A 15134-nucleotide genomic window follows, 5' to 3' on the forward strand; every position below is an offset into this window, starting at 1 on the left:
TGTGAGTGACGCAGGCACAAAGTTCAGACCCATTTCTTTTGGGTTGAATCGTTTACCACAGCTTTGAACAATCGTTCAATAATCATCATTTTATGGGTAAGATGTCTTTCCAGTGATCGAGTCAGCTGCTGGTTATAAACATAATATTTGGCTGCAGCTCGAGTTTGATAAATGTGTTTTTACATTTGAAGTCTCCTTATTATACAGGAACTATTTTCTCCCATAGTTTCATCCATTTCTTTCTTTCTTTAGATGATTCATACGTGTAGCAACAACATTTATTCCAGTGGTTTCTGCAGAGAGCACAGACTCTTTCTCCTCCGCCTCCCAGGAAGTGACGCGTTTAATGTTTTGGAAAAGCAACGACGGTGGGTGTTCAGGATAAATATAGTCTTTATTTTTCTCCACCTTTTTTGTTGGAAAGAAGTGCAACACGTCCGAGAGATAGTCAAAAAAGAACGGGAGGAAAGTTGCAGGGAATGTGTGGAGAGAATATTTTCAGTCAGTCTGACATACAGAAGGTTGTGAGTCAGCAAAAGCTAAACATACACGCGTACTGTCCAACTGTCAGGGGATCTCCGGAACAGGATGACAGGCTTCAAATAGTTGGACAAAGATAGTAACGGAAAAGTGAGTCGCTGCATATATTTTGAAAAGAGCCTTCATTTAACTGCAGTCGTAGATTTTACTAGAAAGTGTGTTTGGGAAAGTTCCCTCGTGAAAACAGACGGTGAGCAGATATCTCAGTTCTGCATGTGTCCGTCTGTAACTGCTGGAGAGTGTTAGAGGACGGGGCTAAAAACAGAGCCCCACACACACACACACACACACACACACACCAAACACACACACACACACAGATGGAGAGGAGAGGAAGAGGAGGGCTTCTGATGTTTGTTTTCCTCTTCAAACCACAGACGACGCTTCTTTCTGTGTCGCTCACTCCTCCTCACCGGAGACGAGCTCCTTCAGTTTCACTTCTCTTCCACTCCATTTAAAACCTGCTTTTAGGTCTGAGCGACACCAAACGAAGAATGAACAAACTCGAGACTCACGGTAACCCTTAGTCATTGATCCAACGCGTACATCTTTAAGGTTACTGCCAAACAAAGAAGATAACGCCCCTTTTTTAAACGGTGAATAAAAAGTGAAATGACGATCAATAATTGTTGTTTTTCCTTCTGTCCCTCTGAAAGCGTGCGATTGTGCTTTTAGTGGTTTCAGATGACACCCTGCTGACTTTTCATACTGAAAGCTGAATACTCAATACTTTCCCTCCCAAAACTAGAGAAAGTTCCCATAATGCACCCTGGTTCATCTTCATTTAAAAGTGACGGAAAGCTGCAATAAACAGCTTTTCCTTTGCAAGTTTTAACTCTTTTAATCTGCAGCATTAAAGGCCTTTGTTTGTTTATTGTCCTCTTTAGCGCTCTTCGTTTACTTTTTGACACGCACTGTAACAGGTTCTTTCTTTTTGCTTATATGGTTCAGTGCGATCCATTGTGTATTTCTACCAAAGACGATAATCTCTGAAACAGATCACCAGTATGGAGTGAGTGTTTTATAAAGGCAGAAAAAAAGCTCCCACAGCTGCTCTCTGTGCTTTTGTAACAAGCAGAAGTAAACAGTGTTTATTGGGGGCAATTTTAATCAGAGGATTAATCCACATTTGGAGCTTGACTACTTGTCGCTGCAGGACGGTGAGTGTGTGTTCTGTATGTGTGAGAGTGTGTCAATGAAAAACAGCGTGTGCTGTTTTTAATGAAGTGGTCTTTAGAGGACTACAAGGTGAAGTGAGAGACGTTCGTGGACTGAAGTGGAGTTCTGTGTCACCCCCCCCCGTTTCCCTCCTATCCAATAAAAGCAAACAATTCTTCTCAACAAGTTGTCCCCCGTCGCTGCTCTTACATTTACTGTTTGCACGTTTGCTCATGTAACTGAATCTGAGCAATTTCCCTTTTTTCACGTTTTATATCCGCCTGTGTTGATGGAAAATCGTCTTTGTACCTGCTGTCAAACAGTGGCCCATTCTTGGTTCACTTCCACTTTTTCTGATCCTATTCAAGCGCGGCAAACCTGCTGAGTCAAGGCTCCAAGTGCTGCTCATAAACTTTCATTAGTAAGGGATTTGATGTTTGGTTCAGTGAGGGGTTTTAGTGTGAAAGGATTAGATCCAGCTGTGGTGTTGTTTGAAACTTCTTGTATGCATCTAAAATTCATTAACTTTGAGGTTAAGGACTCCAAAACAAACCCCAACTTAAGGCTTCATTTAACAACTGTGATGCAAAAAGAACTTGAAAAGCAGCAGAGGAATGAAAGCACAGCTCAATGTAAATGCCTCCCCGGTGCCTTTTTCACAGAACTACACAGGAACTGACATAAAAGAAGCATCGCCTCTCTCACTCTGCACAACGCCGCACACACACACACATTTCTTTGGAAACAAAACAAAACATGCAGAGTGTGATGTCGAGTCTGGAGAAGAAAAAAAAAAACAGACATATTTCCCCTCAATCTGCACAAACAGCAGCTGCGATGAGCCGGTGATGATGGTACCGGCTGCAGATCACATTGGGAGCAAAAAGCTTAGCGGGCTTTATTGTTGAAGCAGCAGGATGGCATGTGGCTCTTATGTAAGTGGATATTTAGGATGTCATTTCAGAGGAACATCAGCAGAAGTCAATTACGAAGGCCAGGAGGGGTTTTTTGATTTGATTTTTCAGCCTTGCAATGCATTGAAATTGAAATCTCTCAACCCCGTGAGACAGTATCCACTGACTGCATCAGGCAGAATAACAGAGGACACAAAAAAAAAAAAAAGGGTGAAGTCAGCAGTCCGGCTGCATTTGCACATTGCACATGAGGATATATTTCATGCATGGATTTGAGCTTTAAATGAAAGCTCTGGACTGTCAAAGAGCAGTTAATCCCTGAGAGTGAAACCCGATCACACACACCATACGTCCATCGCTGATCCCGGGATTAATTCATGGTGTCGGTTTTTTCGAGCGCGGAAAGGATGCTTTAAATCAGGGCTGCGTGTTCAATCAATAAAGAAGCGGGCGGTTGATATTCTAGATGATCTATAATCCTAATAAAAGAGTAACATGTTACTTATCCACTCTGCAGGAGTCATGTGACCTTCTTCTGCTCTTCCTGATTCATTTTCACTCTAACTTGGGTCGATCAGACACTAAAATAAATGTCTGTACATTTAAATTGGATTTATCCAAGAAAAGCCTGCCACTGACGTCATGTATGTTCTCTGTGTTCCTTTTTGTTTGTTCAGAAAAGGGTCAAGTGTACAAACAGAAGAAGCCCACCATGTACCCCCCTTGGAGCACCACGTTCGATGCCCACGTCCACAAAGGGCGCATCATGCACGTGATGGTGAAGGACCGGACGGCGGAGCTCAAGTCCGAGGCCACGGTGGCTCTAGACTCGCTCGCAACACGATGCAAGAAGGAGAACGGCAAACTGGAGATATGGGTGAGTGCGTTGGCCTGGATATGTTTGTTTGTGTGTGTGTGTGTGTGTGTGTGTGCGTGCGTTTGTTTGTTGTACTCACTGACCAGCTGTTTAAGCAACAATCCAGACAGGCTGTCACTTCAGGGTCAAAACAACAAATGTTTTAATCTGTAATCCACGTTTTAGACATTGTGGTGCAAAGTGTTACCAGCTGCTCAGAAAATTAACCAACAGGTGTTCTTCATCGTGCTTGAAGTTTAAAAAAGCAAAAAAGCATTACAAGTTACATCTAGAAGCACGAGTTACAGCTGTTTTAAACTAAACAACTCTTGAAGTGATTTCAGCGTTTCTGACGTCGGGATAAAGTACGAGAGTTTAGTTCCATTTAAAGCTTCACGTTGGTCTTCTCCATTTGCTCTGACCTTTCTTCAATGAGACATTTTAAAACAATACTAAAAGCTCCATGACATGAATGTTGAACACTTTTATAAAAACGGCTTGTTCTCTGGCAACGCGAGTGTTAGCGTCGCAGCTGTTGCCTTGTGGCCTGCTAGCTTGTTATAGTAACCCACAGGTAACACAAACCACTGCAAGAACGAGGCCAGGTGATGCATCTGTTAATACTCAAAAATAAATTTTTATTTTTGACGTTTTCTACTCTATCATCCCTGTATGTATGTTTGTTTGTTGTGATGCAGCCACTTTTCAATTATCTAATCAAATTCATCCTATCGTTGTGTATCGATCTTGTGATTGGTTCTGTTCAGTCTGATGAGCTCTTGCAAATAATGACCTTAAGGTACCTATATAAAATGACTTTTTACAAATACTGGGGATCTTGCAAGTTCACGAGCTGCAGACTTCTGTACAACTACAGTACATTCTTTTTAAGAGTATTTCCCATCATGCACCTGGTGTACATTTACAACTACAAGTTTAAAAGCAGAGGATTAAGTGGTGGAGAGTGAAAGACATGACGAGGTTTCTGAAGGTGAACCAGCAGAGGGATCCTTTCACTAACTGTTCTATATTGATACTCATCTGGGATTTCATGGGTAATTTCTGTCCTCATTATTTCCTTCTCCACTCCATCGTGGTACAAAGTGGAGGACACGTCAAAGAGACATCGTGGTCTCTGCACAGCTGCACCAGTTTCTCCTTCTTTTCCACAGCGCAGGAGAACTTTCCTCCGCCTCGACGACTGGCTGTTTGGTTCTAGTGAGGCCGCTCTCATTGGTTGTTGACAAAGGTTACGTCATTGAACAACATGGTTTGCGCAAGACAAAATTAAAGAGCTGCGATATTTATAAACACGTCGATGATTTTAGCTGTAGCTTTAAATATGTAAATGAGCTGTGTCTGAACACGCCCCCTCTCTGGAAGGGCTCCGGTGTACTCTGGTCTTTCTGGCTCCATGTCCTATTGTTTACGGTGAGAAGGCAGACTCAGAGGGCAGAACAAACAACTAGCTGTGGGAGTGTCACCCACCTGGGGGAGGGGCTACTGCCCTTTGTGATGTCATTGGGGAGTTTGTAGTCATACTAGTGTTAGATGACCATGGTACTGTTTGATTGATTGATTTTTTTAGTTCACTTTATTTATGTGTATTTCTTATGTAGTGTACAGTGTCCTTGAGTGACCGGAAAGGCGCTTCAAAATTAAATGTATTATTATTTATTATTATTACTGGGGATTGTAGATAATATGAGACCTCTAAAGTCTAAAACTAATACAAAAGACTCTCCTTGTCCTAATGTCTTCCTCCTCATTCGTCCAGATGTTTCAATCTGTCATATAAACAATGATGAGGTTATTGAGTCCAGCAATGCTCTTTTTCGTTACTCATTTCTTCCTCAATTTATTTTGACGCATCAGATCAATCCTTACCGAGAAGAGATTTTCGCGTCCCTGGAAAGATTTGGCTTTGAGTGACACGGCAGACTTTATGCCAACTGTCTCTTAAAGCAAAGTAAGAATCAAACAAACGGATGAAGTCAAGTGAATGAATCAAATCAAACACATTCTGGGGGCGAGGATCCTTCTGAGTCTGTTCCTCTGTTTGTACTTGACATACAGCGAGTCTGTCACGGTGACGCCAAGCGGCTTTACACACATCATCATCACATCCTTCCTTTTTTGAAATTTAGTTTTTCTCATTAATTTCTGCCTGAGACATTTATGTGGTTTCCGTTTCACATGAAACCTCACAGCACTTCTCACACACAAATAACATTTGACTTTTTATTTTATTTTATATTTCTCCATTTAAATTTCTTGAAAAGTAGGAGTACTGCTCGTCACCTTCGTCCCTTTGTTTTATTCTATTTTATGATAATGTCCCAGTCACACCAAGATGAACTCCTTGTATGTTACTGCTTTGCAATAACCCTCATTCTGTTTCTGACTCTCAGCTGGAGCTGAAGCCACAGGGCCGCCTGCGGATGGAGGCCCGATATTATCTGGAGAAGAGCGGTGAGTGATTCAACTTTCTGAGGCTCCATCAGATCCTAAAACTACTAAATGTTGTATCACAAAGGATTTGACTGCCACCAATAAGAAAGAAGAAAAAGGGGCCAGACAGACGTCTTTGCAGCGGGCCAACCACCAAGTGCTTTTGTTGTTGATCCAAAGTAAATCAACACTTACACACCTGTTTCTTGAAGCAGACAGGTGAAGCATTCCTGAGTACGTCAGGTCGTTTTTAAGGTGCTAACTTTTATGTGAAAGACTTCTCTTTCATTGTCTATGACTCAGTCCTGAGCTTTTTTTTTGGAGATGATTTTGTGAGATTAACAAAAGGTTAAAGAAAGTATAAATATAGTAAATGTCATCATCGAATACAAGCAATCATCCAAATTGTCTGTGTCGTCCTACAAAAGCCGGCATGACGCCAGCCCTCTTAAGTTCATGAAGCTTAATCTTGAAAGCCTGATTACATTCCCTCAAAATAAAAACAGCATTTATTCAGCACGCTGGTACAAAAGATGCGTCTCACTCCTCTCTTCCCCCCCTGACATTATCACCGTGCAGATGCTCGAGGAGTCACCGAGGACTTAAAAGAAGACATGTCATGTCTCTAAATATAGACTCGGCTAATGAGAAATCACTGCTCAGAACAACAGGTGGCATACACAGTGGGACGAAGAGGCCATCTGATCTGGGGGACTTCCTCCTGAACGTCATGCAAACACACACAAACACAAGCACGCACATGCTCAGGAGTTTAAATCAAACATTATGTTTTGATGGTACTTGTAGCACTTTGAGATTTTCTTTTAAATGTAAGGCGCGTCATAAATAAAATGTATTATTATTATTATTATTTATTATTATTACGTCGGGCACGGTCAAACAGCGAGACCATCTGCCGTCTCTTTTTTTGGTGCGTGTAATTCCCAAATCTCTCTCGCCACATTTCCATCCAATAAAAGATCACAAGCCCCAGAAATAATCTTTGTCAAAAGACTGGTGACATTGTTTATCCCTAACTAGGCCACTAATGCGAGAAGAAATGATCAGTGCAACACCTGATAGACCCCACGATTAGTCAGGCATGAAGTAAAAAGATGTCCAACAACTCCCTGCTCGGTCAAGTTTAGGTCAAGTGCTCGGACGAGGCAACACCTCTAATTAACACCTGGTGTTAACACCAGAAGCTTTAGTTTAGAGAACAAAGGTGGGTGTGATAAAGGAAACTGACTCATCTCTAAGAGACAACAAAAGGTGAGAAAGTGAAACAGAGGTGTGAAATCTGCTCAGCTGAAAGAAGCGCTCTGTTCATGGAAGCTCAGTCAAAGAGCAATATGTCTTTTTTTTTTTTTTTTAAAGAAAGGTTGTATGATGTGTTTCAGACGCTGCAGGCCAGACCGAGGGAGACCCCGAGTCTGAACGGGAGAGGGAGGGTCTGTTCGCCCTGCATCATCGACGAGGAGCCATCAAACAGGCCAAAGTCCACATCGTCAAATGTCACGAGTTCAGCGCCACGTTCTTCCCTCAACCGACCTTCTGCTCCGTCTGCAAAGAGTTTGTCTGGTACACAACAAACTGACATAGAAACCCTTCACAATCATTTTCTCCAGTATCAGATGAGTCATTTCAACCTGTTTTTTTTTTTTTTTATCCACCACAGGGGTCTCAACAAGCAGGGCTACCAGTGCAGACGTAAGTGTCTGAATGTTTTCCACTGACCTTCTGGATGGAAAAGTCCTACTTCTTTTTCCTTTTCCTGTTCGTCTGACTGTGGCATCATTTCTGTCTTTCAGAGTGCAACGCAGCCATTCACAAAAAATGCATCGACAAAGTCATCGCCAAGTGCACAGGTTCAGCCATTAACAGCAAAGAAACAATGGTAAGTGATGGTGCAGACTGCAGACGCTCTTTGTTCACTAGTACTGTTTTGTTTTTGTTTCAATCTGTTTGCTGTCAGAGAATGACTGAGGCTTTTGTTCACATGTGGTTAAGATAATTATTAATGGATAACAGTTATCATCACTCAGACATTTTTGTCTCATTTTCAGCTTGCTATTGTTTCACTTCCTGCTCTTACACATTGCATGAAACCAAAAGAGACGGAAACTCGTAGTAATTGACGGTATACGTTTGTCCTTTCTGGAAACACAAAGTCTTTGTGAAACTGCTCTTGGCTCTGTGTGCAGGCCTGAATCTGTACAAGTCATCCTGTGGTTAAGATGCATGACGCCATGTGCTGTGTTGCAGATCCACAAGGAGCGCTTCAAGATCGACATGCCGCACCGGTTTAAAGTCTACAATTACAAAAGCCCGACGTTCTGCGAACACTGTGGTACTCTGCTGTGGGGGCTCGCCAAGCAGGGGCTCAAATGTGAGGGTGAGAGGCAGGAGTTTTATCGTTTCTGTCGCTTCATGAAACTTCATTGATACCTTTTTGAGTTAGTTAGCGTGCACTGTACGCTTTTTAGAAACGTATTGATCGTATGACTCATTTTGCAGTCGGGCCAAATTTCACTGTGAGTGTTGTTAATTCTGTTTGTTGTAAAATGGGAAACATAAATAGAGATGCAGCTCTCAGATCATGGTTCAAGGTTCATGAAATCGGTCCGTCTAAGAACGCCGAAAAAAAAATCTCTGCACACCTGAGTGTGTAAAATTAAAGACAGTGAGAAAGGCCCCTGCACACTGTCTCACTTTATTCTTATACAATTATTTTAGCACACATATATATATAACGGCCTTGAAAACAAAACATATGCTCAAATAAATGTGAGAGCATGAACTCAGACAGTGTGTCTTTTGTGTTCACTGGACACCAGCAACGATTGAGTCCATGTTATGACAGGGTATCCGTACAACAGCTGGCTCCAAATATTTTGCATGTTCCGGATGTTGGAGCAGAAACACGCTGCAGCTGTCATAGCAGCTGGCTGATGACATGCTCGATGAAGAACATGAACACGCTCAAACAATCTGTGAAAAATGAGCTCGGCTTATTTTATCTGATGTTCTGTTTTGTGTTTATCTAAAGTTTTAGGTAGAAATTATAAATCGTCTAAGCTTAGATAAAAGGCTATTAGTTTTATCAGTGACATCTTTATTTAAGATACACAACTGTTCTCTAATGTTTTTGGTGTTTTTCTGGGTGCAGAATGTGGCATGAACGTGCATCACAAATGTCAGAAGAAAGTAGCAAACCTCTGCGGGGTGAACCAGAAACTGATGGCTGAAGCTCTGGCCATCATCGAGAGCAAGCAGCAGGTCAGACACACACAACTCTTCACAGCACTAAACCTGACGTGTGGCTCGGATTATAAAGGCCTTTCCTACCTTTTGATTTTAGGCCCGGACCACCAAAGATACTGAGGTCATCAGTCGAGAGGGTCCGGTGAGCGTCAACCAGCCGGGAGTGGTCCGAGCCCCGTCTGGGTTAGTGACTGGTGTACCAGCCACAGCCACGCCTGCAAATAAAGGTAAACAACCAATCAAATTGCCGATCATAAAAACATTAATTTTCCTTTTGAAAATAGCTTCAATATTGTGTTCTTGCTGTCTGACCTGCAGACACTCAGGGCGTTTCATGGGACGGACCAGCCGACGTCAGCAGGTCCATCACACAAGAGGTGCCGGATGAAGAGCCTCTGTACGCTGTTCCCAGGAAGGACCACCATCCCAAATTCACCGTGGACGACTTCGTCCTGCACAAGATGCTCGGCAAAGGCAGCTTTGGGAAGGTAGCGGTTATGATCTGAAAAACAGGGAAGAAAAAAAAAAAGAAAACTCAGCACAACTATACTTTACTATATAAGATATAGTTAAAGACCTCTGTGCTGTGTAACACATAACATAATATGTTATATATTATATAAAAGACATCACATTGGTAGTTTCAAAAAAATATTTGAGTGTCTTCATGGAGCTAGAATATTTATTTTTTATTAGTTACCTTTTGATATTCTTTTTTTCCCTTCATCATCCCTCTTTGTTTGTGCAGCCAGTTTTCTAAATAAAACCTCTGACTTCAAGTTGCTTTTATGTAGGCGGCAGGTTTTTGCATCAGCCCGGAACGGGGGCGAAAGAAATGAGTGGACAACAGAAAAGAAAATCTGAAAACGGCAAAGCTACAGAAGATGTGTTTTTGTTGACTTCTCAGGTGTTTTTAGCAGAGCTGAAAAAAAACGGGCGATTTTACGCAGTGAAGGCTCTAAAAAAGGACGTGGTGCTGATGGACGATGACGTGGAGTGCACCATGGTGGAGAGGAGGGTCCTTTCTTTAGCCTGGGAAAACCCTTTCCTTACACACCTTTACTGCACCTTTCAGACCAAGGTATGAACCATGTCACACACTCACAGCTCACCCAAACAAACCCACGCCGACCTCTACCAGCCCAACCCGTCTTCATTTATCACTCCAGGAGAACCTGTTCTTTGTGATGGAGTATCTGAACGGAGGAGATCTCATGTTTCACATCCAGACGTGCCACAAGTTTGACCTGCACAGAGCAACGTATGTATCCCAAAATCTACAACTTTAAACTTGTATAAAGCAACCTCAGGTTACAGCAGAAATGTATTCACAGATACTGTAGGTATAACAAGAAATGTTTGCTAGGTAGAGCTCATTTCCCAATTCCTGTCCACTGTACAAGGAGCACACTTTGATAGGTCACATTTGTTTGAATTACGTTTATTTAAATGGACCTCTTGGGTATTTTCTTTATCAAGCAAGTACAGTACTGTATATTCTTCTTTAGACGTCTAGCTCTGAAAGACAGCGTAAGATGCCATGCTTGAGGCATGAAATGGTAGTGCACAAATCAATTGGTGCCAGCACAATTGCTATGTCTTTATGTCTTTGGATAGGAAACACAACTGAACTTTGTTCTTACTGGCATGCTTTTTTTTTTGCTTTTTTTAGATCTGGTTTCAGTTCACTTTCTGTCTGTTAGCTTTAACTTCATGCCTTTCAGTTTTGCTTTGGCTCATCAATGAATAGCGTCTTCAGTGTTTTTTTCCCTCTTTCATCATCCATTGCTTTTTTGTGCTTCCTGGCTCGACAAATTTTGCAGAGATACAATTGGAAAAATCTAAGGAAAGACAAAAACGATGGGTTTTTTTCTGTTGTGTCTCTTTCTGCAGCTTTTACTCAGCAGAGATCATCTGTGGACTTCAGTTCCTGCACTCTAAAGGAATCATTTACAGGTAGAGTTTCAGTATAAACCAGGAACAGAAATGAAACTGATGACTTGTGCACAAGAGGTCAAACTGAGAACTCTGTTCTTCATATACAACCTTTTTATGTCATGCTGTTTCTCTGCAGGGATCTAAAACTGGACAATGTTCTGTTGGACTCTGAGGGTCATATAAAGATCGCAGACTTTGGCATGTGCAAGGAGAACATGCAGGACGAGTCTCGGACATGCACCTTCTGTGGGACGCCGGACTACATCGCTCCTGAGGTAACTACAAACTATATCTAATGCAATCATAAATAAATAGCTGTTTAAGAAAACGTAGTATCCACAGTGGCAAACATTTTAAAAGGCATCAGGAACGGTGTGCCGAAAACAGAGACAAGGACGACCATTATAAAAGATTTGTGTTGTGAAATTGTGTTTTAGATCCTGCTTGGTCAGAAGTACAACAGCGCAGTGGACTGGTGGTCGTTTGGAGTTCTACTTTACGAGATGTTGATTGGTCAGTCTCCATTTCACGGCCGCGATGAAGAGGAGCTGTTTCAGTCTATACGCACTGACAACCCTGTCTATCCACGCTGGCTCACAAAAGACGCCAAGGACATTCTGGTCAAGGTCAGCAGCTGTGTTTGTTGACCTGTGTGTGTTTTGATGGCTGTGCATTCAAGGTATAAAGAGTACAAAACTATTTGTTCTCTCAATGCACTAATTTGTTGATGAAAAATTCTGTCAAACTGAGTTTGGTGGGATAAGAGAAACAATTTATTGGCTTTATGTAAACTGGTGACTTTAACTTAACCTTTATTTGCACTTTGAGGCTTAAATATCTCTGGGTCATGTGCTTTATATTCCTACAGCTGTTTGTAAGAGAGCCTGAAGAGCGTCTGGGAGTTAAAGAAAACATTAGACAACACAGTTTCTTTAGCAGCACTGACTGGAACGCTCTGGAACAACGGCAGGTGGCGCCACCATTCAAGCCAACTTTAGTAAGTACATCACTTGATGCACAGCAGTCTTAATTCAGTCAAAAAAACACTGCAATCTGCAAAAATGGTTTTTTTAGGGTAGTATATAGAGTTTCTTGGTATTGTGACATTTCTAATCATCTTTTCAGAAAGATAACATTACTTTTGCTAAACCATGCAATTGGCATTCCTATTAAAACTGCACTAAAGTTTTATTGTGGTTTTATTCCCCTCCACCCTCACAGTCATCGCCCAGTGACTGCAGCAACTTCGACAAAGAGTTCATCAACGAGAAGCCTCGGCTGTCGTGTGCAGACCGGACGCTCATCAACAGCGTTGACCAGACGATGTTCAGAAACTTCTCCTTTGTAAACCCGGGGATGAATCGCATCGCAGCACACTGAACAACACACACCGACAACCTACTACCTACAAACAAGTGACAACCAGCACTTCATACCTGTACCTGAAACAAACTACAGAGACTTCAGACCATGAATGTCACACAATTCAACTGTATCAAATAAATACTAATAAGAGGCTGTTCTTGATGTAAGGCACTCGGGGTCTTTGTTGTAAATCTTCCGGTCTCTCCAACTAACTGAGATTTATACTGAACTTTTTGGTTCTTAAATAGATTTAGACTTAGAGTAATATAAAACAAAGCTCTCCTATAACTTGTCTTTTCAATCTCTTATCAGTATTAGCCATGAAAGCAGGACAAACAAATGCTGTTCTAATAAATGCACATCATTCATTTATCTACAATTAATGATCCAACACCCTTTTGTTTGTGTTTAAGGGTGTCATTATTAATAGAAAATATGTTGTAAATAACTTAGGTGCCTCGTAATAGTTTATGGATTCAAACAAAATAATAACTCAAACTATAGTCTTGTCATAATTCTCTGTCTGTCTTATTCCATAGCTCTACATTGGTTGTAAAAATGATTTAACAGCCCTTTATTGTGTAAATAAGTGTTATATATTGTGTTGATATTCTGTATTGGATGTATTGTAGATCAGTTAATGTATCACAGGATTTTGTTTACATGATGTGTCCTCTTATTGTACCTCAGGAGTCTTATTGATGCTGTAAATTGAATCGGGTACATAGATCCCTCCGTACTGTAGTTTTTGTTCTTCAATTTATTGTGAATCATGTACAATAAAATGTGTTTGGTTGTTTTTACACGTCTGTTTTGATACAAGCAAAGCAGCAGGCAGATTTACTGTAGTTTGGATGGAACATTGCACTATCCAAGAAAACAAGACAGAACTACTACTTCTACTATACTGTTACCAACAATCTGAAAATAAACGTTTTAAAATGTGCCTTTTAAGTGCTTTTCAATTTTACCATTAGAAAAATAATCAAGTTAAATTCATAGCAATAAACCCCTTAATGAGATTGTATTCGGGATTTAAATATTTTTTTAATATCAAATAACCACAAAGACACCTCATAGTACGTGAAAGTATTAAATACAAGATTTTGGTTGCTAAAAATTGAGATAAAATAGTGAAGTCAAAACCATCCATGTGTGCATAACTGAAAATGCTCTTTCATGCTCACACATTAAAACACAATATATTAGCATTTAGTAACTTTATCCCAGAAAAATAATGTTGAATTGCACTGGTTTAAAATTACAATTAGGGAACTAAAAAGACAGCTCTAATCTATAAATCTGAGATATTCAAACTCAGGCCTCTCATTTGAACGTTTGAAATGCTAACCGCTTACTTACGCTAATCAACTTTTCTCCAAAGTTTTGTCCTAAAACAATCCAACTTTAAAACATCCCGCAGGCCGACTGACGACACGTAGCCTCGTGGAGTTTTGAAGATTTTTCCAGTTTCAGCAGAAACTTTCTCCCGACAAACCGGAAGTTGGCTTTATTAGTGTAAATAAAGATGGCGACCGGAAGAGTCGTGACGTACTTCTTTTCTCCCGATCCAATAAGAACCAGGAGATTGTTTATTTCAAATCATTTTGAAATTTAAATAAATTTGTTGTCACTTGCATTCAAAAGTCATTTTATATAAAAGTGATTGATGTCATTATTTTTCAATATTTTAGCTTCAATCTCTGGTTGGGTGAAAAACAATTTGGCAACACTACAAATAAACACAAAAAAACAACTATACATTTTAAATTGTGTATTTTATCCATTGTTGTAAAAAAAAATACATACCCCCAAAGTAGTGTAATTTCAAATAAAACCAAATCAGTAGGTAAGATAAAAAAAGAAATGAATGTGTCCAAATGTTTTAGATGTAAGTTGGCACATAACAGCAACAGTGTAGGTGTATGCTGTCCCACACCTGTGTGTCTATTTATTAAGGTTTTTTAAGTCAACTCAGTGCTTAAGTCTAATCATTGGCACACTTTAAAAAGGTTTACAAAGAGTTTATATTTCTCAAATATGAACAAAACGAGTAAAACATGAATCATGAGTCGAGATACTGCTAGAATCTATGGTAAAAGTTTGGTATCTCTCTTCCTATTTCAACAATTTGTACGTCCAAAAACGACAAAATAGGTGTAATTGTGGACCTATCAAAGGTCTAAGAAGTACTTAGAATACTTGGTAAATGTTTTTATATTTCTGTTTTCATTTTCTAAAACTTGAACAATCATAAATGATAAAATAGGTGTTATTAAGGACCTATCAAAGGATTAATTGATGGTAAAAATGTTGTATTCCTGTCTTCTTATAATTTAAATGATCACAAGTCAATTGTCACAAACTGCTTTTTCATGTTTGATAAGTCAGGGGTAGGGGTCACATAAGTTCTGGGAACTTCACCCTACTCCTTTTGAGAGCATTTTCTCCCTGTTTTTTTTATTACCTCAGTACATCTGTTCTGTTATTTTGTCTGCTGCTCAAATGAACTAATAAACTAAACTAAACTAATCATGGAAATAACTTCTGTTTTGCTTCTAGCCTTTCTGACAGTAAATTACTTTTACTTTAGTGTTACCAGTTTTCAGATAGGCCTATCAGTTGGTGGTAGTGCATCACCACCTTCA

The 15134-nt window shown here is 40.4% G+C and overlaps 1 protein-coding gene across 1 annotated transcript; it reads left to right on the forward strand.

The window, feature by feature from the left end:
- Window positions 1-1962: 1962 nt before the first annotated feature.
- Window positions 1963-13432, forward strand: prkcq (protein kinase C, theta). Its single transcript, XM_079335240.1, has 16 exons — window positions 1963-3489; window positions 5880-5940; window positions 7320-7500; window positions 7598-7629; window positions 7731-7816; window positions 8185-8314; window positions 9089-9198; window positions 9281-9410; window positions 9502-9671; window positions 10091-10264; window positions 10353-10444; window positions 11077-11139; window positions 11258-11396; window positions 11559-11747; window positions 11990-12118; window positions 12343-13432. Exons 1-16 carry the CDS (start codon window positions 3079-3081, stop codon window positions 12499-12501), a joined length of 2256 nt encoding a protein of 751 aa, XP_079191366.1. The 5' UTR covers window positions 1963-3078; the 3' UTR covers window positions 12502-13432.
- The last annotated feature ends 1702 nt before the right edge of the window (window positions 13433-15134 follow it).

Source organism: Symphodus melops (genome assembly GCF_947650265.1).
Source record: "Symphodus melops genome assembly, chromosome: 22".
Lineage (NCBI taxonomy): Eukaryota > Metazoa > Chordata > Actinopteri > Labriformes > Labridae > Symphodus > Symphodus melops.

Coding starts and splice junctions, on each gene's coding strand:
- prkcq (XM_079335240.1), top strand. CDS start 3,079: ATGATCTATAATCCTAATAAAAGAGTAACATGTTACTTATCCACTCTG. Junction 7,630..7,730: donor GCAGGGCTACCAGTGCAGAC/GTAAGTGTCTGA, acceptor TCTGTCTTTCAG/AGTGCAACGCAGCCATTCAC. Junction 11,397..11,558: donor CGGACTACATCGCTCCTGAG/GTAACTACAAAC, acceptor ATTGTGTTTTAG/ATCCTGCTTGGTCAGAAGTA.